Source organism: Numenius arquata, chromosome 1 (assembly GCF_964106895.1).
Source record: "Numenius arquata chromosome 1, bNumArq3.hap1.1, whole genome shotgun sequence".
Lineage (NCBI taxonomy): Eukaryota > Metazoa > Chordata > Aves > Charadriiformes > Scolopacidae > Numenius > Numenius arquata.
The window spans coordinates 98,328,636-98,350,346 of NC_133576.1; the positions used below are offsets into that span (position 1 = coordinate 98,328,636).

Genomic DNA, 21,711 nt, shown 5'->3' on the forward strand with positions numbered 1-21,711 from the left:
AAGCTTTTATTTCTATTTACAATGTTTTAATATCCACAAAGGCTCAAAGGCCTAATTTTCTAATCAACACTTTTGGACTCTTCTTAAAACATTTCTCTTTTGAGGACACCATGGTATTCTTAACACTGAAAATTAGTCTGTACAAAGTCGCTGGGGTGGATTTTTTCCTTTTTTGTTTGCCTCTTTTTTTTTTTTTCTTATGCGAAATGCATTCTGGTTTGCCATGTCATAAAGAAACATTTGAGACTTTTTGTTTTTTACAATGTTGATAATTTTTGTGAGCCTTTTAGTTTTGTTGTCCTGTAGTATCACCCTTCAGTACAATTACTGTAATCTTGTGAAAAGTTTGATTTCCTTATTTCTGTACTATTAACTACATCATTTAAAGATAAAAAGTGTTCTAGATGGAACAGCACTTGAATGTTTGAAACTCCCATGCTACATTCAGGTTTTGCACTTACCGACTGAGAAAGATTATGGAAAAAGCCTGTCTGGAGTCTGTCCTGTTCACTGATTACAGGGTTTTGAGGTACACAACTGCTAAAAAGGGTTTTGAAAGGCTCAGGGAATCATCAGGTGAATTTGTGCTGGAGTTCCTGCAGAATACACTCAACAAGCTTCTCACTGCGTATGTGGTTCAGGTTGCTTACACCTAAACAAAAACAATATATGCAAACAGAAAGTGTTAATTTTGCTAATTTGTCTTAAGTGCCTATACATGCCTTTCATGAATTGGTAGAATATAACTGTCATTTGTTGGCTGCAGCTCTTTTAACTAATTCCTATTTTAACAAGCTGCTGACTGAATTTAAAGCATCAGTTATGCAGACAGAGCATTTGTAATGAAAAATAGGTAACTCCTGAACAGGATAAGTAGCAGAATTTTTATCTGGTGTTTCTTAGAAAATAAATAAAATATTAACTTATTGTCTTCAACTAAGCTTGTTACTTTCTAGTTTTCGGGATAATAATTTATCCCGGGCCTTCAGGGCTTGCGTTTGAGTAGTCATTTAATGACTTGCTAAGTGACAGATATACTGACGATTTTGAAGGTAGAAAGTGTTGTTTATAAATGGCAAGAAGGAAAGAGGGCAAAATTTGTGGCAAACACTGTCTAGTCATTAAAGAACAAAATTGACTAAGCCCATTTTGGCCCAGTGTAACTTTATAGGACTAGCATAAATTGAGTCAGGGTACTCTTTTTCTGACCTGTAAAGTGCAGCCAAGAAGGCAGGATTAGTACTGTATCTGTTCAAATGTAAACTGACTTAGACCTAAATTTTGAATTAACAAACAATATGAAACCATTCAGAATTGCTGCTGTTGTCACTTCTGAATTCCCTTGAGGAAGGGAAGAAATGTGTCTGTTTAACCCTAGCAACCTCGTTTATTAGGCACTGATTTATTTCTTGTAAATTACTTGTCATTCTAATTCTTCAGCAATAAAACTGAAGAAGTCTGCGTAGGGCTACAATCAAACTGAGGCAGAAAAAAAAAGAAAGAAAAAAGATGAAATAGCTATCCACTACCCATACCAATGAGCTTAGCTCCATCATTACAATTTTTATGTGAAAGTATTTGTTGATCATCCAAAGATAGAAAAATAAACTTGGATTTCTGGTCAACATGGTTGGCAGTCCATGTTGAATAAGAACACACAAACAGATTATGTCACTCATGGAAAGAATATGTTTGTTTTATCCTTTAGGAGGAGTTTGCAAGAGGTAGCTACCATAAACTACTTGACTGTGTAACAAGATTGAATATAACAGAATTAAGGAAATGTGCGTTTCTAAATCACCAATTTATAACTGTTTCTGTTGAGGAATTATGGTTAATAAAATTTTGCCAGTTCAATTTCCCATAGACGGGCTCACACATACTGTAACCTTACCAGCATACAAATGGCAATATTGATTAATTTAAACCAGCAGACGATTTCTCAGGATCCAAATTAATGCTGCACAAGTGAAGTTACTGTGGGTAGTAATTTTAAAAGGTAACTCATTTTAGTAAGTAGAGTACCTGCATATAGCACCGTACAGATGGCAGAATGAGGTACAAAGGTAAATGAGTTGGTTCTCTGTTAAATTATCTGCAGGCCCCCTCCAATTATGCAGGCTTCCAACTACTTTAAAGGAATGCTGTGAAGCCAGCAATTACTGTGATGGAAAGACGGACCAGCCTCTCCTCCTTTCTCCTGCAGACCCTTGTAAAATGACTGTAGGAGAGTATGTGGAACACGTTTGGACAAAAACTAATTCAAAAGTAAATCACTAGTATATGTTAAAATGAAATTCTATTTTTCTGAAGTATATTATAGTCTACCAAGGGTCAATAAAAATACTGAAGTATTTTTCTTTTTTTAAAAGAGAACTGTATTTCATGTTAATAACTGATTTTTTAAATTAATATCTCTGTGCACTATTCATTTTCTTCCAGCACCAGGAGTGCAGACTATGTTATTTTGCAGGTCTACTAATATCATTCTTAGAATATAGTACCTACCAAGTTCAAAACATATAATGAAACTGTTGTATTATTATTGCAAATTATCAAATTACTTATTTGCTCCTTAGTATTTATCTTTCTATAGAACATGTATAAAATGAGATTAGTTTGAATTAATTGATAATTGTTTGATATGCTGGACTAACATATGTTCTCTGATGCTCCTCTATTGATCATGTAAGCTACTTTGCATATATCTAGTTGAAGTAAAAACATAATCAGCTTCATCTATGAAAATTTCATTTTCAGCATAAAATCTAGCTTTCATTTGAAAAAATCTCATTACATTCTTGTAAAAGAAGAGGGTATCGTCTGTGTCATGAATTATTTGGAAGCACTAGCATTAGTTTCTTCAAGCGCTAGTACTTGCTGACACATTTTGTTATTTTCAGTAAAGGTCTGAACCAGAAATACTGAACAGATTAAATCTGAACTAGGAATATATGGCTATATATATTGAAAAAATATTATCGTTTTTCTCCTGTTTCTTTTTTTTTTTTAATTATTTTTTCCTGATACTTTGATTGTAGACATCATTATCTTTGTAGGTTAAATTCACTTTGTATTCATGAGCCCTTTGGCTCATGAAAAGTAGGCATGCAATTTATCATTGTGGAAATATTCTCAATTCATTACAAATTAAGTCAATTAGAGTTTTATTTTTCTCTCACAGGTGGTATAAAATGAATGGGAGTTTGAAGAAGTGAACTAGAGTAGGCACTTTAGAATCAGCGGGAAGATAGGATTGCTTTTTTCGTTATTTCTGTTCTTGTGTTCATATCAATATTTAAGAAAAATAGTTTAATTCTGTAAAATAATTTTGCTCTAAAATGCTAAAAAAATTGAAGAGCCTAATCATGGTTTAATAAAGATATCGCTATACTATTAACCTTAACATGAATATACTGAATTTCTATTTGTTGTTTATATTTCTATTTTTAATAACTTTATCAAAGAACAAAGAAATAGATTACTTCCATGTCTCTGCTAAAAAAAATGATTTCCATGTTAAAAGACTTACTACTTTAGTTGTCCCTCCCAATGCAGTAAGATTTCTCCATCTTGTACTTCTAGTGATGAGAACTGGGAAGGATGCAGTGATTACTTATATCCAATTCTAAAAGCCTGTGATGAAGTTTACACAACTGGTCACATCTTACCAATGCGGAGTTTCTCTTGTGGTTTACAGACTGTCAGGAGCCAGCCTACCACCCCACTGCGACATGGATTCCTGTAGCTCTGAGGAATTCTACCAGGCTGTTCACCACGCGGAGCAAACCTTTAGAAAGATGGAGAGCTACCTGAAGCAACAGCAGCTCTGTGACGTTATCCTGATTGCTGGGAATCGCAAGATCCCTGCACATAGGTAGGACAGAAGCATAAGATATTGAAATTACAAAAGTAAATGTTTGGGGTATGCTTATTTCTTAGAAGAGTGTTTTCTGTGTCCCCTTATGCCTGCCTCCCTTTTGCTTTCAACATCACAAATGTGAGTAGCTGCAGAAGGTGATATTTGAAGATTGGGCCTTTGAAGGTATTTTTTTTGTACAGGTTTCAAAAGTTCAAGTAGCACTCAACTAGCAAACTTTTCATCGTGAGGGTGCCAAACATTTTTCCCTGCTGTGATGCTGTTCATATGTGAGGAGAACGGAAATTTCTGAAATGAGATGCTGTACAGCATCATTTTTAGCTTAAGATCATGATATTCTGATGTCTGTCATACGGACTCTCCCAGACCCTTATAGTGGAATAATGAACACTGACTTCTCACAAACTGTTTCTTTGAATGAATTGAAAAATATCTTAATTACTTTTAATGATATTTATGAGTATAAAAGTTATAATGACATTATAATTTTTAAAATTCTCTAAGATTACCTGGTATCAAAGCAGCCAGTATATATAAAACTATGCATGGGTTTGGATTGTAATTAGAGATTAAAATAGTTATAGTTATAAGATTTTGGTCTTAGCTATAGCATTTTATTTAGTGCATGCAAATAAAAATTCAGTCCTAGGGTTTAGAATAAAATTTTGAGTTTCCAGGTTAGTAAGTCTTTTTGTGTTCGAACTCTATATATGGCTGGAAACTAAGGGTGACCTATTCCCTGCTTGTGTCCTGGTTCCTGTACTGAGGTACTAAATCCAGAACAAGACTATGGCTCCCCAGCAGGAAAGCCAAAAAAACAGCCAATGTATTTCTGAATTCATAAATTAAGTTCCTTGTGCAGAGGAATACTATAAGGTCATCTTAGCAATTTGGACCTTACAAAGTTTCTTCTGCCCTAAGTAAAGATGGACAGAGACTATTCTTCTGTTTCACATAGAAGTTGGATTTTCTGCATTCCAACTTCCATAATAATAATTAAAAAAGGTGCAATATGCAAGACTGCAAAGCCAAAGCTATTGTTCAAATACTAAAAAGTAAAACCAGACAGGAAGCTTCACTAAAATATTTAAATTGCCCCAATAATTATAATAAATAAGAAAATAACTCCAGTTAATCTAGTAACAGCTAGATCAGTCTAGGTACTCTGCAGCACGTGTGAAGCACAGTCCACTTGGTGTCACATGAGTACCTGTAATAAACATAGAAATCTTTTTCATCTTCCTTCAGCATTTTTCATTCTTACAACTTTGTTTCTACTCTCCTGTCTTCTAAGAGCTGCCATTTTTAGTGTTCCTCCCTTGCCTTGATATACTCAGATTCCCATATGTCAACGAAGTCCCCAGCAATTTCTACCCACTGACTTGGCAACTGACACAACTTCTGTGTTTCAGGCTTATTGGCACGGTTAAATGTATTATGCATCTGGCACTTCATGCACCCCTTGTAGTTCTGGTCTGATGCCATTTTTATCTAAATCACCAAGATCTTTCCTCTATGGATAATCACAGAGGGAATAATATTAAACATCAGTCCTTCTGTCCATTTGCATTTACAGTGTTCCAGAGCTGCAAGATTTGCCTTAAGGTGCCTTCCATAAAAAAGAAAACTGGAGGGATAATAACCTAAGGCCTTCTAGTTTGTGTCCATTTTTACATCCCTATATATTACTGAAATCAAACAAAAAGAATTTTTCAGAAATAATGAGAATTTTGTTGTTCTTTCTTGACAGTTTCTTGGTCTGGTTTTGCTTTTCACATTTTTCAACACAGATGAGGTTAAACACCCCCCTCCCCCCGCCAATATCTGAATCTACATGCCTAAACTATCATACTTATTAGATACATAAAAATATTGCACAATTGGTATCATTGCCCTGTTTAATATGGATGATATATAATATACCACTACATTTTTTACTAGTATATTTTTTCCTGTATTGAATATTTTGGTAAACTTCTTAGGTTGTGGAGTCCTTCTCTACAGAAGGACAGAGGAAAGTGTAAGGTTTTTTTATTAGTTCATTCCCCCCACTAGTTTTAAAACAGCTGTTCTTATTTGTATGCCCACCTTCAGTAGTAAATTTAATTTCACATTTGTCATTTCAATTCTACAGCATATCTAAATCCTTCTGGAGCAGGAAAAATACCTTAATAAGAAGATTAACCATGAAATAATAGCCAAAATCTTATTTAGATTTTCTAATAAACCTTCAGACAACTTTACATTTGAGTTTCTACTTTTCTGTTGTCATAGAATCATAGAATGGTTAGAGTTGGAAGGGACCTTAAAGATCACCTAGTTCCAACCCCCCCCTGCCATGGGCAGGGACACCTCCACTAGAGCAGGTTGCTCAAAGCCCCATCCAGCCTGGCCTTAAACACTTCCAGGGATGGGGCATCCACAGCTTCTCTGGACAACCTGTTCCGATGCCCAACCAACCTCACAGTAAAGAATTTCTTTCTAGCATTTAATCTAAATCTCCCCTCTTCCAATTTAAAACCATTACCCCTTGTCCTGTCACTACACTTCCTGACAAAGAGTCCCTCTCCGGCTCTCCTGTAGGCTCCCTTCAGATATTGGAAGGCTGCTATGAGGTCTCCCCGGAGCCTTCTCTTCTCCAGGCTGAACAACCCCAGTTCTCTCAGCCTGTCTTCATAGGGGAGGTGCTCCATCCCTCTGATCATTTTCGTGGCCCTCTGCTAGACCCGTTCCAACAGGTCCATGTCCTTCCTGTGTTGAGGACTCCAGAGCTGGACACAGTATTCCAGGTGGGGTCTCACGAGCGCAGAGTAGAGGGGTAGAATCACCTCCCGCGACCTGCTGGCCACGCTTCTCTTGATGCAGCCCAGGATGCGGTTGCCTTTCTGGGCTGCCAGCTCGCACTGCCGGCTCATGTTGAGCTTCTCATCCACGAGCACTCCCAAGTCCTTCTCCTCAGGGCTGCTCTCTAGCCATTCTCCGCCCAACCTTTATTTGTGCCTGGGATTGCCACATCTCAGGTGCAGGAACATATCCTCTCTGGTTGCACGGACTCTTGTAAGTTCAGTTCACTTCAGTCTAAGTCCATCTTCCTCTATTGTGAGTGACACCACACAGAACCTGCCACTAGGCACAGTGACCTGGGAGACCTGAAAGCAGACCATGCCAAAGAAGAAAAAAGAAAAAAGACTGAGTCAAAGAAGGTTTTATTGAGCAGTGGACAAAAATTTTCCATAGTCTTTCTTTTGCTGCCAAGGTGATTACATAAACCCTTCTTTCCCATCTTAGTATAGCTGTTTTTCACTGTTTCGAACAGCTTTAAAGTTATAATGTGCTTAAGCTTTTTGTTGGCTCCTGAACATCATGTTTGTGTAATCTAATCTTCCACTAAACGGATTACAGGTGTAAACTTTCAAATGAAGGAATAGCAAAAGGAAGTGCAAACCAACTAAGTATTGTAATGATGAACAAGCAACCACAAAGGGTACTGAGAAAGTAGGAAGACCTCTGCAGTAGGCATTTCAGAGGCGTAAAGTAGCTGACGTTTAAATAAATTTGAAAAATTAAGTAAACCTCAATTTTTTTTGTTATTGTGCTGTAACATGTATAGATAACAATCAAATGCAAAAATGTAAAATACCTTAAAGAGAGAAAAATGCTAAAATAGTAATTTCCCTTCCTTTAAGATAAGGTGCTGTGCTGTTGACAGTCCATCCTAATTTTAAAATATTATGAACATGGAGTTTGTAGTTTCTACACTCACTCTGGAGATGCTATATATTTTTTTCTCATTTTCTGTACCTCTTGTTTAGAATATAACCTCTTTAAGAAAAGAAACATATTGTAACTTTAAAGTGCCTGGAATAGAAGGAATTCAGGCATTGCTGTTACAAAACAAACAAATGAATAAAACCAAACCTGTAATTGACACTTCTATTTTCTATCCAGGTTACAATCAGCCAAATGCAGTTATATCTAGAAATGTAACTAGACTGCAGCTAGTAAATGTCATCTGAAACTCAAAAACACTGGGAAGTAAATATTGTTCAGAACTATAGTGACATGATCAAAGCACCAATTATTTCCAAGGTAAAAGAAAATTCTTAATCAAGCAATAATCCCATGGGTCAACATGAAATCAAAAATATGTATTTGCCACAAATAATTTAGTTGTTTTAAGTAAAAGCAGCTCACTTGAATTGCACTGTTTTTAAATACTATACTTGAAATACTATATTACGCAGCTGCTGAATAAACATCAATAATGATGCAAAGAAAACAATCAAAGTCAATGCAAATGATAGATCTTTAAGATTTACACTGGAGTGTTCATTAAAACCTCCAGCCAGGATTGTGTAACTGTTATAGGCAGCTCCAAACAGACTGAGATTTAAGCCATAAATTAGATTTTGACTAGGAATAGTGCATAAAGCAATACAGAATCTTAATGCAGGAGGAAAAAAAAAAAAAGGAGGAAAGTGATATAAGCATAGAATTTACCTATGCTTATTCAATTAAACATAACACTCCCATATAACAAAGACTGGATTACAGAAAATTCAATAAAAACAGAAAATGCAAAAAATATATAGGAGAGTTACATCCTCAATTTGCAATCCTGACTTTCATTGCACTTGGAACCCAAGATTGTGAATGAAAAGAAACGAAGAAATCTAATTTTGTTGTTGTTTTAATGTTGTCAAGTATAGTTGAGTTTATGAGAAATATGCGGGTCTTGCTTAATATCAAAGAAATACTTGCTGTTTTCACTTAATATCAAAGAAATGTAGGCATTTGTGTTCTTTCTGATACTGAAGATAAGGGTCAGGCGAGCCCATGGTTGAAAAAGGTAGCACAGAATGAGTAGAAAATTACCACTTATGTATAAAACAAAGAAATGTTTTAGTATGGCTACTGAAGTCTTTCTATAAGTGTTTGGTTGAAAAACAAAAAAACTTTCTTTCAACACAAAATTTAAATTTTTCACTGTAAATACTGAAATAAACTCAACTGAAACCTTTTTTGGATGCTCAACTTTGAAGTAGGACAGCTTTTATTTGTTATCATCCTGATAAATTTAGTAAACCTTTTTCAACAAGCTGTAATTTATGTTCTCTTTTTTAGTTCTCTAAGGAGACAGGCCATATTTTTCAATGGCTTTTATTTGCTATTATAAAGATGTGAAGTTTAAGATAAAAACCAGTATTAATAAAATGAAAAAATTCAATGTAGGACATTAAGCTGAAAAGAGAGATGAAAGGATAAAGAACCAGGCAGGGAAGGAAAACGGTTTAAAGGCAGGGGGTGAAAAGCAGAATGCACAATATACAGTCCTATGACTCAGCTTGTTTTCCTGCACTGGTAACAGATGCTTGTGGAAAGCACACAGTATAATCAGTACAATTGCTCTGTGTTCGCTCCCAGATATCTGCAATTATGGTTTGAGGAGCTTCCTGAGTCAAAAATTGCATCTAAACTGTGGACCTACTTTCCATGAGTTTAAAAACAAATTATTCAAGTAATATGGTTGGGACAGAACAACAACAAAAATTTGTGCTCTCAGAGGGAAAACAGCAAGACAATTTAGATAAGCTTTCAATATTAACCTCGATTGATAACTTTTTTTTTTTTTTTAAGAAGAAGTAGTAGATAAAGAATATTTCCTAATAGTGAGAATGGTATTAATATTTTCAAATTAATTTCTGTGATCTCCACAAGAAACTCCTCTGATTTTATTTGGACCTTTTTCAGACAGAAAAGATCTTAAGTTCACACAATTTAGTATGTACCAGTTAAAGATTTTGCACATGCAGAAATGGGCCTTGAGTTTTGAAGATAATTTGTGAGAATTTGAAATTTGTTATCCAGTTGTGGTTTGGTTTTGTTATGGCCATGTATCTAATCTCATTGTAATCAATGGAGATTTGTAGCTTAAATTACCTCAACACTTTCATCTCATTGTGGTGTGTTGACCTTGGCTGGTTGCCAGGTGTCCACTAAGCTACTCTATCACTTCTCCTTTTCCTCAGCAGGACAGGGGGAGGAAATAAGATGAAAAAGCTCATGGTCAAGATAAGGATAGGGAGATTACTCACCAGTTACTGTCACAGGTGAAACAAATCCAACTTGGGGAAAATTAATTTATTGCAAGTTAATAACAGAGTAGGATGGTGAGAAATAAACAAAACTAAACCCACCTTCCCCCAACCCCCCTTCTTCCCAGCCTCAGCTTCCCTCCTGACTCTTCTGCCTCCTTCCCACAAGTGGCACTGGGGGACTGGGAACGGGGGTTGCAGTCAGGTCATCACACGTTGTCTCTGCTGCTTCTTCCTCCTCACACTCTTTTCCTGCTCCAGTATAGGTTTCCTTCCATGAGAGACAGTCCTCTACGAAATTCTCCAATGTGGGTCTTCCCCGAGGCTGCAGTTCTTCAAGAACTGCTCTGACATGGGCTCTTTCCGTGAGGTGCAGTCCTTCAGGAACGGACCACTCCAGTGTGGGTCTCCCATGGGGCCACAGGTCCTTCCAGAACACCTGCTCCAGCATAGGCTCTCCACAAGCTGCAGCTTTATTCAGGGCACATCCGTCTGCTCTAGTGTGGTGCTCCAAAGCTGCAGGGGAGCAACATGCTTCAGCACGGGCTTCTTCAGGGGCTGCAGGTGAATCTCTGCTCTCGTTCCTGGAGCACATCCTCCATCTCCCATCTTCTCTCACTTGGATGTTGCAGGGCTGTTTCTCTCACATTTTTTCATTCTTCTCTCACAGCTGCTGTTGCGCAGCATTTTTTTACCCTTTGTCAAACATACTATCACAGAGGTGCCACCAGCATTGCTGATTGGCTCAACATTGGCAGGCAGTGGGTCACTTCTGCAGCCAGCTAAAGCTGGCTCTGTCCAACATGGGGATAGCTTCTGGTGTCTTCTCACAGAAGCCACTCCTGCAGCCCTCCTATTACCAAAACCTTGCCATGTACACTTAATACAATGTTCTAGCCGTTCGAAGGTAAATTTGAAAGGGATGTGCTGAAACAGAACTGCAGAGGTATTTTCAAGGCTAAATGGGATTGTTTATTACCAAGACGTGAAGTTATTAAACCAGAGTACTAATGCTATTGCTTTATGGAGCGGAAACAGCTGCAGTAACTGAAATGGACTTTGAAGGGTTAAAGAAACAAACATGAGACGTCTTAGGAAGAAAGTAAAAAGCAGAATTCAGCTTTCCTGAGATGCCTTGAGTTATGCTGCCTGGCTTTCATCATGTGATCCAGAAGGGTTTCAAGGTTTTCATAGGTCTGTGCCAGGCCTATCCTGAATGATTCAGACAGTCCATGATATCTGAAATTGGCACTTGACACCTATGTTTTCGGGCTTGTGTCCCATTTCAAATTGAATGGTTAGGCTAAATGACGTAGTATATAAAAATAAAATAAACAAACAAACAAACAAACTAAACCAAGTAGATGACAGAGTGACAAAGGAGGCCATACAAGAATAACTTGAGTCAGCAAGACCTGACAGCCTGCCATCAAAAAAGCATGAGATCAATGGAAGAATGAGTTATGAAGATTAATAACGATGCTCTATTGTATCATTTTATAGAAAGGAGTAGAATAAAAGAAAAGGATGACAAATAGACCTTAAAAAAAAATCTAAATGTAAGCAGTCACTTATTCTAACAACTTCACAAATCTATCTCTGTAGTTTCATCAAACCTAATCTCCGTGTTTCTGACATTTGTCCCAATAGTTGAAATGGGTAAAAATTGAACTTTTCCTTCTCCTGTAAGCTTCTTTCCCATTTTCCTTTTGGAGTTACAGTAAATAAATAAAATCATTAAGTCCACAAATAGAGGATAACAGTTGATTGTGTTCTATTTCTACATTCAAATATGTATACTGTGTCTGAAAATGTGTTTTTTCTTCTGGAGAAAAATACTGAGCTCAGCTTTGTAATTGCATCGTAGAATCATAGAATCATCCAGGTTGGAAGAGACCCTTGGGATCATCGAGTCCAACCATCTACCCTACACTACAAAGTTCTTCCCTATATCATATCCCCCAACACCACATCTAAACGTCTCTTAAACACATCCAGGGATGGTGACTCAACCACCTCCCTGGGCAGCCTATTCCAATGCTCGACCACTCTTTCTGCAAAAAATTCTTTCCTAATGTTCAGACTAAACCTACCCTGCTGGAGCTTGAAGCCATTCCCTCTTGTTCTGTCATTAATTACCTGTGCAAAGAGACCAGCACCAACCTCTCTACAGTGTCCTTTCAAGTAGTTGTAGAGAGTGATGAGGTCTCCCCTCAGCTTCCTCTTCCTCATACTAAACAGTCCCAGCTCCTTCAACCGCTCTTCATATGATTTGTCTTCCAGGCCCTTCACCAGCTTCGTTGCCCTCCTCTGCACTCGCTCCAGCACCTCGATATCTCTCTTGTATTGAGGTGCCCAAAACTGGACACAATACTCGAGGTGTGGCCTCACCAGTGCTGAGTACAGGGGCACAATCACCTCCCTACTTCTGCTGGTCATGCTATTTCTAATACAAGCCAGGATGCCGTTGGCTTTCTTGGCCACCTGGGCACACTGCCGGCTCATATTCAGCCGCTTGTCAATTAGAACCCCCAGGTCTCTTTCTTCCAGGCAGCTTTCCAGCCACACTTCCCCAAGCCTGTAGCGCTGCTTGGGGTTATTGTGGCCCAAGTGCAGAACCTGGCACTTGCCCTTGTTGAAACTCATGCCATTTATTTTGGCCCAATGACCCAATCTATCTAAGTCTCTCTGTAGAGCTTCCCTATCCTCCTGGGAATCAACACTCCTGCTTAGCTTGGTGTCATCTGCGAACTTGCTGATGATACACCCTATGTCCTTGTCAAGATCATCAATAAAGACATTAAACAGAAATGGTCCTAACACTGAGCCCTGAGGCACACAACTTGTGACCGGCCGCCAGCTGGATTTAAATCCGTTGAGCGCACTCTTTGGGACCTTCCAGTCAGCCATTGCTTGACCCAGCAGATCGTATGCTCAACCAGGCTGTGTGAAGCCAGTTTTTCCACAAGAATTGTATGGGGGACAGTATCGAATGCTTTTCGAAAGTCCAGGTATACAATATCAACAGCCTTTCCCTCATCCAATAATCTGGTTATCTTGTCATAGAAGGAGATCAGGTTCATCTGGCAGGACCTGCCTTCTATAAACCCATGCTGACTAGGCCTGATCCCCTGGTTGCCCATTATGTGGGTTTTGATGGCACTCAAGATGACCTGCTCCATGACCTTCCCTGGTATCGAGGTTAGACTGACAGGTCTATAGTTTCCTGGATCCTCCTTTTTGCCTTTCTTGTAGATGGGTGTTACATTTGCCACCCTCCAGTCCATTGGGACCTCCCCAGTTAGCCATGACTTCCTGTAAATGATGGAAAGCGGTTTGGCGAGCACGTCTGCCAACTCTTTCAGCACTCTTGGGTGTAACCCATCTGGTCCCATAGACTTGTGTGCATCCAAGTGGCATAGCAGGTCACTGATCTCTTCCTCTTTAATTGTGATGCCCTCGTTCTGCTTCCCCTCCCTGTCTCCTAGCTCATGAGGCTGGGTGTCCAGGGAACAGCTAGTTCCACTGCTAAAGACTGACGCAAAGTAGGCGTTGAGCACCTCAGCCTTTTCCTCGTCCTTGGTGACTATGTTTCCCTCTGCATCCAATAAAGGAGGGAGATTTTCCCTAATCCTCCTTTTGTTGTTAATGAATTTATAGAAACATTTTTTATTATCCTTAACAGCTGTAGCTAGGTTGAGCTCTAGCTGCGCTTTGGCTCTCCTAATTTTCTCCCTGCATAGCTTCACTACCTCTTTATAGTTTTCGTGAGAGGCCTGCCCCCTCTTCCAAAGGTTGTAGACTCTCCTTTTGTTTTTGAGATCCAGCAAGATATCCCTATGGATCCCTAAGAGATCATAATGGATCTTCATCAGCTCTTATCTTCATGATTGTGACATTTTGCCTCTCCTGCCCAATCCCAAATGTTGAGAAGCTGCTTGGATTCATATTTGTCTTTTTTTTTTTTTTTATATATATATCTTTCCACTGGTTCAAAACAGCAGAGTTCAAAATACTGGCTGCAATAGCAGATATCTTCAAAACTGACACAAGGACAAAAAAACCCGATGCTTGTTATCGAGTCTGGCAGCTGTGATATGTGCATTACTTGTGGTCTCTGGAAAAAACTAATGCTATGGTAGGTGTTTGGTGGAAATGATGATGTCAGATTTGTGTAACATTCCTAAACACATTGTGGCAACTTACGAGATATAATGAGATGTAAAACTGTTTCAGTTTGTACTGCAGAAGAGATAAAGAGCCACTTACTTATTTACACTTAAGTGTCTGGGAGCCAGTGAAAGAATAAAAAGAAGATTAGATGAAAGAAGAGAACGTAAATTTAAAAGGCATGGTCCTGAGGGAACATCACTTAGATAGTGTAGCTTACTGGTATCGTTCTTGTAGCTGTGTGTTGTATAAGAGATCAAAATGGAAGAAAACTATGTTTGAGTAAGGACAAGAAGGAAACTTTCTTGTTTCAGGGTTAATTGATTCTCTTCAAAATTCCAGCTGCCTGTCTGTGAGTTTGGGGAGGATTTTTGGTTTCTTGTTTGGGGATTTTTTATTAGTATTGTTTTGTAGTTGTTCTAGATGAAATTGCCTTTACAAATTAGGTTAGTTTATAAATATTACTCAGATGGTCAGGGAAAAAAAAGTTTATCACGTATTTCTGTTCCATTTTTCTCCAAAATAAGATAAGCACACAGGGCAGACTGTCAATATTAACAGTTACATTAGGAAGTATGAGACAATTCTCATTAATTTAACTGTTATGTACTCACTGACCTCTTCTTTACCCAAGAAATGTGAATTTCTGATATGTTAATGAACTAATCTGATGCTGCTGAATTATTAGCAAGCTGATGGCGGTATGATAATGGTTCTGAGTGGATGCTGAATCCCAAATTAACTCTCAGATTATCTCCTGATAAACCAGAAAAAATGGCAGTCTTGACTGTACTGCCAAAATTGTCCTGGAAGTGACAGCCAGCATCTGCTTCCTTTGTTCCTGACTTTTTTTTCAAGTGCATGCATGGATATACCTTAGCATATGCTTTGCGAGCCTTAAAATTTAGGAAATCATGAAGCCTTCTCTGTATAGACAGTAAATGTTTGCCTGCTGTAAGATGAGCTGTAGAGCACCACTATCAGTATAGACACCCAGTGTCAGCTGGTATCCTCTACAGAGCAAAAAATCACATTTAAATGCAATGAATGTTCAGCTCCTATATGAACTAGCTTAATATGTGTGGAAAAAAGTTGTGTCATGCATATGAGTTTTCAGTCCAAGTAACATCTGAGATTCTATTCAGTTGGCAGTAAAATAATGTTAGAGCACGCTTAAAGAATATAAGTGATCAAGGTTTGTTTCTTTTCTTTGTTTGCTTCTTTTAATTAATAAATGCACCAACCAGATTGAGGGAATTCTGCATCAAAGATGTATGTGAAAACAGATGTTAAAATAGCAAGGAAATATTCTATAGGAAAAGAAAATAAAATCTGATGTCATAGGACAAAAAGTCTCTACAGCAATCAGTTATATTCTGCATTATAAAAAAAACCCAGAAATATATCAGACTGAATGTAGTTGTAGTAAAGGTAGAGAAGTCCCTTAGTCTGGAGAAAATCTTTCTGGGTCCACAAACTCATTTTTAGCCACGAGTTACCTGCTACGATTCTCAAGGATGAAAGAGTTTATTATGTATTCTCACTGCCATATCAGAAGTTGAAAAAAAGGTGACATCCTGAGACACCTGACCTTTCTTGACGAGTAGGTCGACATGCCTTTAAACCAAGATTTAGAGCAGTTTGGAGCCTTCTGAGCTACAAAAAGCAGCAGATCATTACAAATTAATTGATCCCTTTGATTTCTCACTTTTCATTTTCTATCTCAGCACTGGAACACAATTAAGATTTACAAAACGTGTCACCTTTCAGAATCAAGTGTAATTAGCAAGTTCCTTTCACTTCAGTTCAGCCTGTGAAGTACTTCCCAAGAAAAAAGTTTGTGTCTTGAAATCTGTTAACTTTTTGGCTATATTCATTTAGTGAAATAGCTGACTTATATTAACTATTGATTAACATAAGGGACTTCAAAAAAAAAAAACCAAAACACACAATCCTCTTTTCTTATCACTCCTCCTCATGAGGAGGAACTTCTTTACTTTGGGGGTGGCAGAGCACTGGAATAGGCTGCCCAGGGAGGTGGTGGAGTCTCCTTCTCTGGAGACATTCAAAACCCGCCTGGACACGTTCCTGTACAACCTGCTCTAGGTGGACCTGCTTTGGCAGGGGGGTTGGACTAGATGATCTCCAGAGGTCCATTCCAACCCCATGTCATTCTGTGATTCTGTGAAAACTTGTCTTGCTTGTTTAGGTGAGCTGCTGCTTCAGAGAACCTTTCTGCTCATTTAAGCCATCTTCTTTAACAGGTTGTGCAAGCCTGTAGGTAAAATGGGTCACTACCCATTCTACTACCCATACTACTGAGGACATGACATCTGTATTATATATTTTTCAGGAGTTTTCACGTTGAACTGGATCTTATCTGGTCATGTAGACTGAATGCTCATTTGCAACTGGAATCCATTAGATAGCTTCTTTTGATTTTCTTTACCGCAAATTAATCCATGGGACAAACTGTGGAAAATCACAGATTTTTGTAGAAGTTTGTGAGAGATGTAATGATTCTGTTGTTTATTTTCTGCCCTCCCTCTGTTTTGTTAACTTTGAATTGAGAATACATATACAAGAAGCTTATATAATAAATAATGTCTGAATATAAATGACATAAATTACAAGTATAAGATAATATATGATACTATTTATTTAGTTTATTAGCTTAAAAATATTCCAAATTATCATCAGCTGGTGTGTTAAAATTTCTGTTCATTAATTTGTCTGTTGGTTTTGATGCAATAAAGGGGTTTGGCTTTGCTTTTAGCAAGTGATCAAGTTGAAGACTCATAGTTGAATTTAAATGGTGTTTAATAAGTCTGAAGGAACAGCTGATGCAAAATCCTCTCACTTGGAAATCTCATTCACAGACCTAAATTAGAGCCCTGCTAGCTGTGAGAGATTATCTCACAGAAAATCATTGATTTACTGTCTTTTTTGCTTTTTGCTGTGATTTTTTTTTTTTTTTTTTTTTAAATCAAGCATCAAATAACAGTGAATCAAGTCACTTGTAAATTAGCGGTCAGCAAAAGAAAGGTTATAAGATTTTTAGTTCTCCAGAATGGTATGGTTATCTTGGTTGACTAAATACACACTTGTGATACTCAATTGAGGTAATAAATAAACAAACAAAGAAGTAAATGTTCCTCAGTGGTTAAAAAATTAGTAAGCAATTAGTGAATTAGGAATCTCTGGAGTATGTTTCTATATACTTTCTATACATTTCTATAACAAAGTCTATTTCTAATTTAATCTTTTGTAGCCATCTATTGCTTTTATTAATGGTATGAATACAATGTGAGCTGTTTGTGAATTAGGATCTTTACTTCTAAAGTTCATAATTGCTAGAGGTGAACAAACCACCAGAAGTGAATAAACTACTGCACCTAATTAGTCATTGCTCATCATTTGAGCCAGAGTAAAGATCATATATACGTTCTCAAGTTGCTCTACTTGCACGTAAAATATAGTAGCTTAAAGTACTGTAAAATTATGAAGCCAATTCAAACTGACATTTTATTTTACTATTGCAGTAAGCTAAGAGAGCAAAAGCAAACAATTACTACTTTGGCTGATAAGCAGTAACTTGTTATTCTTCAGTATTATTTTTTTCTTGGACAAAATAATTAACTTTATACAAATGGCTAAGTATTTTCTCTTGGTTTCCAAGTCCTCCAGTTGTGATTCTTGTGTCTTTTCTCAATGTGTTTATGTATTACGTTTTCAAATTTAGCCAGAAATGTGACCATCTTTATGGAAGCATGTGGTACACTATTTATAACTGTACTACATTTCTAGCTCAAGAACATCTGTGAATATTCACTCCTAACAAAATCAGAGTATCACTGTAGATGGTATTTAGAAGAATGCCTTAGCTTAAGGCCCCAGTAATGACAATCATACCTGGTATTTGCTGTGCTTTTGATTTATTTAAATCAGATCTCCAAACAAGCCATGCACATTTTGTGAGTATTCTGAAATTATTTTCCTTTGGAAATGTTTCTTAACAATAACATTGCATTACACAACAGGTTTTTTTTGAGTTTTGTTTTTTTTTTTTTTTTTTGAATAGCATGTTAAATTACTAACAGTTCTACTGAAAGTTGAAGGATTGCGTGATGTTACATGCTGTTAGTAAATTCTATAAAAAGTATGTCTTTTAAGAACAATGAAGAGTACCTCTGGAGTATGAAATGTGTTTCACTAATGAGTTGTCTTTGATACTGAGAGTTTGTCTTGTTAAGAATTGGGACATCTGCATGATTGGAAAATTATCAGAAAGACTGAGTGCTTATTTTTATGTCTGTTTTATAGTCATATGCTAATGTGCCACTTGGTTCATATCACAGGAAACAAAAACAAATTAGAATTAAATGTCATGCTGTATTTTGCTGCCTACATGCGTTAATAATATATTGCTCCTGTTAATCTTTACTTACCATGCAAATATGTTTTTAAGAAGTTTAGTTTGTTGGGTTTCTTTTTTTTTTTTTTAATATAAGAAATTCCTAATACAGATATCAATGTAAATGACACCAATTTCTAACTTTTTTGCAGACTTGTCCTCAGTTCTGTCTCTGACTACTTTGCTGCCATGTTTACAAGTGATGTTTGTGAAGCCAAGCAAGAAGAGATCAAAATGGAAGGCATAGACCCCAATGCACTATGGGATCTTGTTCAGTTTGCATATACAGGTATTGTACAGCATACATTATACTTCCTATAGAGAAAGATGTTGATAGTTTTGTTTGCTACATGCCGATAAGTTATATTTATTTTCTGAACATTTTTTCTTTTTAGTTTCAATCAATTGAAACACTTATTTACCATTTCTAGGGATGAATTCAGATTGTTATCTCTTATCTCCAAACTGTTAAATATGTCAGGCTTGGTAAGTACAAGAGGACAGTCCAAAAATTATATATTTTTCTTGGTTTTCAAATACTCAAAAAGATTCATATGCATATGATTCAGATTACATGAGGTCATTGAAGGAACAGCTGTAGTTTTTGAAGAATAGTCCTATATTACTGTCCTGGTCAAATTTCATTTTAAATAATTACATAGATCTTTAAAAATTGTAAATAATATAACATTTTTAAATATTTTATTATGAGCTGGATGTTGTCACTTTCATTTCCTGTTATAGGCTGGTACTTTGTTGTATAATATAAAGCATAAAGCATAATAGATTTGGGGTTTATTCTTCTTAAACAAGTTGTTATGAACAATGTATCTGAAGTGCATTAATATGAAAGAATGCTAAAGTTACAAAACAAAGTAATTAAAAGAGATTAAATGCCAATATGAAGATTTCTGGTCTGTCTCCCCTTGCCTGTAAATCATTTAAGTATAAAATGTATGCTGTTTTCTATTTCTGTTTCCTAAAATACATCCTCATATTGTTTAAATTAACAATATTTTATCATTATATTTCTATTGAACATTTGATTTTAGCTTCAATTTTAAATGGATTTCCCATACTGTGCAGTTTTAATCTTCTCTAAATACACATCTTAATTAAATCATAAGTTGCTGTTTGCTTTGATATATTTAATTAGGATATGTGCTGTTTATTTTATGACATAATAACTTTACTGCCTTAATAAGAAACAGAAACTGCATATAAACATAATTTAAGTTAAAAATGCTTTTTTTGAGAATCATATTTGAGAAATTCACATTCTAGGAATATCAGAGCATCTTCATTTTTGTAATACTGTACACATTCAAAGGATAGTGCCTACTGCCTTCAGTTGTGGTTTTGCCATTCAGTAACATACATCATCCAGCCAGTTTCAAGCTAGGGATCCATGAAATGAAGAACATGTTAATAGTTCTTATCAAGGATGAGAAGGACACAATCTGTTTACTAGGTGTGAGTGTAAAATGAATGGCAAAATGAATGAGTGTAAAATATCAGGGCAAAATTAGGAATACCTTGATGCAGAATAGGAGAAGACCTTACTGGTAACGTTAAATAGTTCTGTAAGAAGAAGGTGAGAGGAAGAGGAGGGAAGAGGAAGATAAGGGACAGTGTTACTCCACTGGGAACAAAACTATGGAAATACATTGTATTGCATGGTTCTTTTGCCTCAGTTTTCACCTAAAGAACACATGCAAATACACAGCATAGTTAATATTGACAACAAAAGATAACATGTAAGCGTAGATTAAGAAAAGAAAGAGGTAACAGAAGGAAGCAAAAAAGTACTTAACTATTTTCAAGATGGCTACAGCTATCTCTGAACTTTATTGGTTATCTCTGAGAACTTTGGAGAATGGATGAAGAAATGAAAAACTAGAAAAAGCAAACTCCTTCCATTTTCTGCAAAAGATTAATATTTTCAGCTGCTTTACTCTCCTTGATTTGTCTATGCCATGTGATGTGCTTGGTTTATTTTATGAGGTAGAAAACTTGGATGGTTCTTCTTGTGGTTAGGTAATTAAGAACCAGCCTTCACAAATGGATGAAAAGAGAACTCCAGAAGTAGTATAATCCAAGTGTTTTCTAACTTGATTCATGTGAATTTACATCTGTAATATTCTTTCATTTAAACTGTCACATAATGCCCAAACTACCTTAAAAATCGCATTATTATGTGCCATCATAATGTCACCTTGAAGAATTAGAAACTTAAGGCGGTAACAAAGGTCTCTAATTGCTTTCACTTGTAGTGGTAATACACCATTATCCTTCTAGATCTAACTGAAATTCAGGAAACATGAGTTCATTTTGCATGCTAAAAGAGAACACGTATTGGATGCCACAGACTATTCTGGTTTTCATTAGTGTGTCTTGCATTTCTGTTCCATCAGGTTCTTTGTCTTGACTTGTTCTGATTGCAGTGGGTTCACCCTGGGCTGGACACCAGGTGTCTACCTGGTGTCATCACCTACCAAGGCACCCTATCATTTCCCTTCCTCAGCTAGACAGGGGAGCAAAAATATAATGAAAAGCTTGTGGCTCGAGATAAGGACAGAGAGAGATCATCAGAAATTTCCATCACAGGCAACACAAACTAAACTTGGGGAAATTGGTTTAATTTATTACAAATCAAATCAGAGTAGGATAATGAGAAACCCAAATCTTAAACACACCTCCTTCCCCCGCCCCCCAACTTTTTTCTGGGCTTAACTTTGCTCCTGAATACTCTACCTCCTCCCCTGCCCCATATCACAGGGGAAGGACTCCTCACACTCTTCCCCTGCTCCAGCATGGGGTCCCTCCCATGGGAGACAGTTCTCCACGGACTTCTCCAATGTGAGTCTTTCCCATGAGCTACAGTTCTTCACAAACTGCTCCAGCGTGGGTCCCTTCCATGATGAGCAGTCCTTCAGACACAGACAGTTCACTTTTTCCTTTGTGCTGCATAGATGTGGGCAAGGGGAACACTGAAAGGTAAAGGAAATAGCCACTGTTCTGGTACCCAGCAACGTATCAGCCAACAGAAATTCCCATTCAGCCTTTTAATGTGTAATCTGGAACATACATAGTCTAGTCAGAACACTTGAAGAGTTTGGCTGCCAAATTCCGAATGCTGACTGGACAGTACA

General features: G+C 37.0%; 1 protein-coding gene across 3 annotated transcripts in view; it reads left to right on the top strand.

Moving 5' to 3' along the window:
* KLHL1 (kelch like family member 1) overlaps positions 1-21,711 on the top strand; it is a 236,939-nt gene that overhangs the window by 56,984 nt on the left and 158,244 nt on the right. Inside the window, exons 3-4 of one of the 3 annotated variants that reach the window (XM_074160009.1) lie at positions 3,716-3,877; positions 18,712-18,848. In XM_074160009.1, coding sequence (XP_074016110.1) covers positions 3,716-3,877; positions 18,712-18,848 — 299 coding nt within the window. Of the gene's footprint in view, positions 1-3,700; positions 3,878-18,711; positions 18,849-21,711 lie in introns of all 3 variants that reach the window. The other 2 variants (XM_074160018.1, XM_074160026.1) reach the window with 2 other exon arrangements.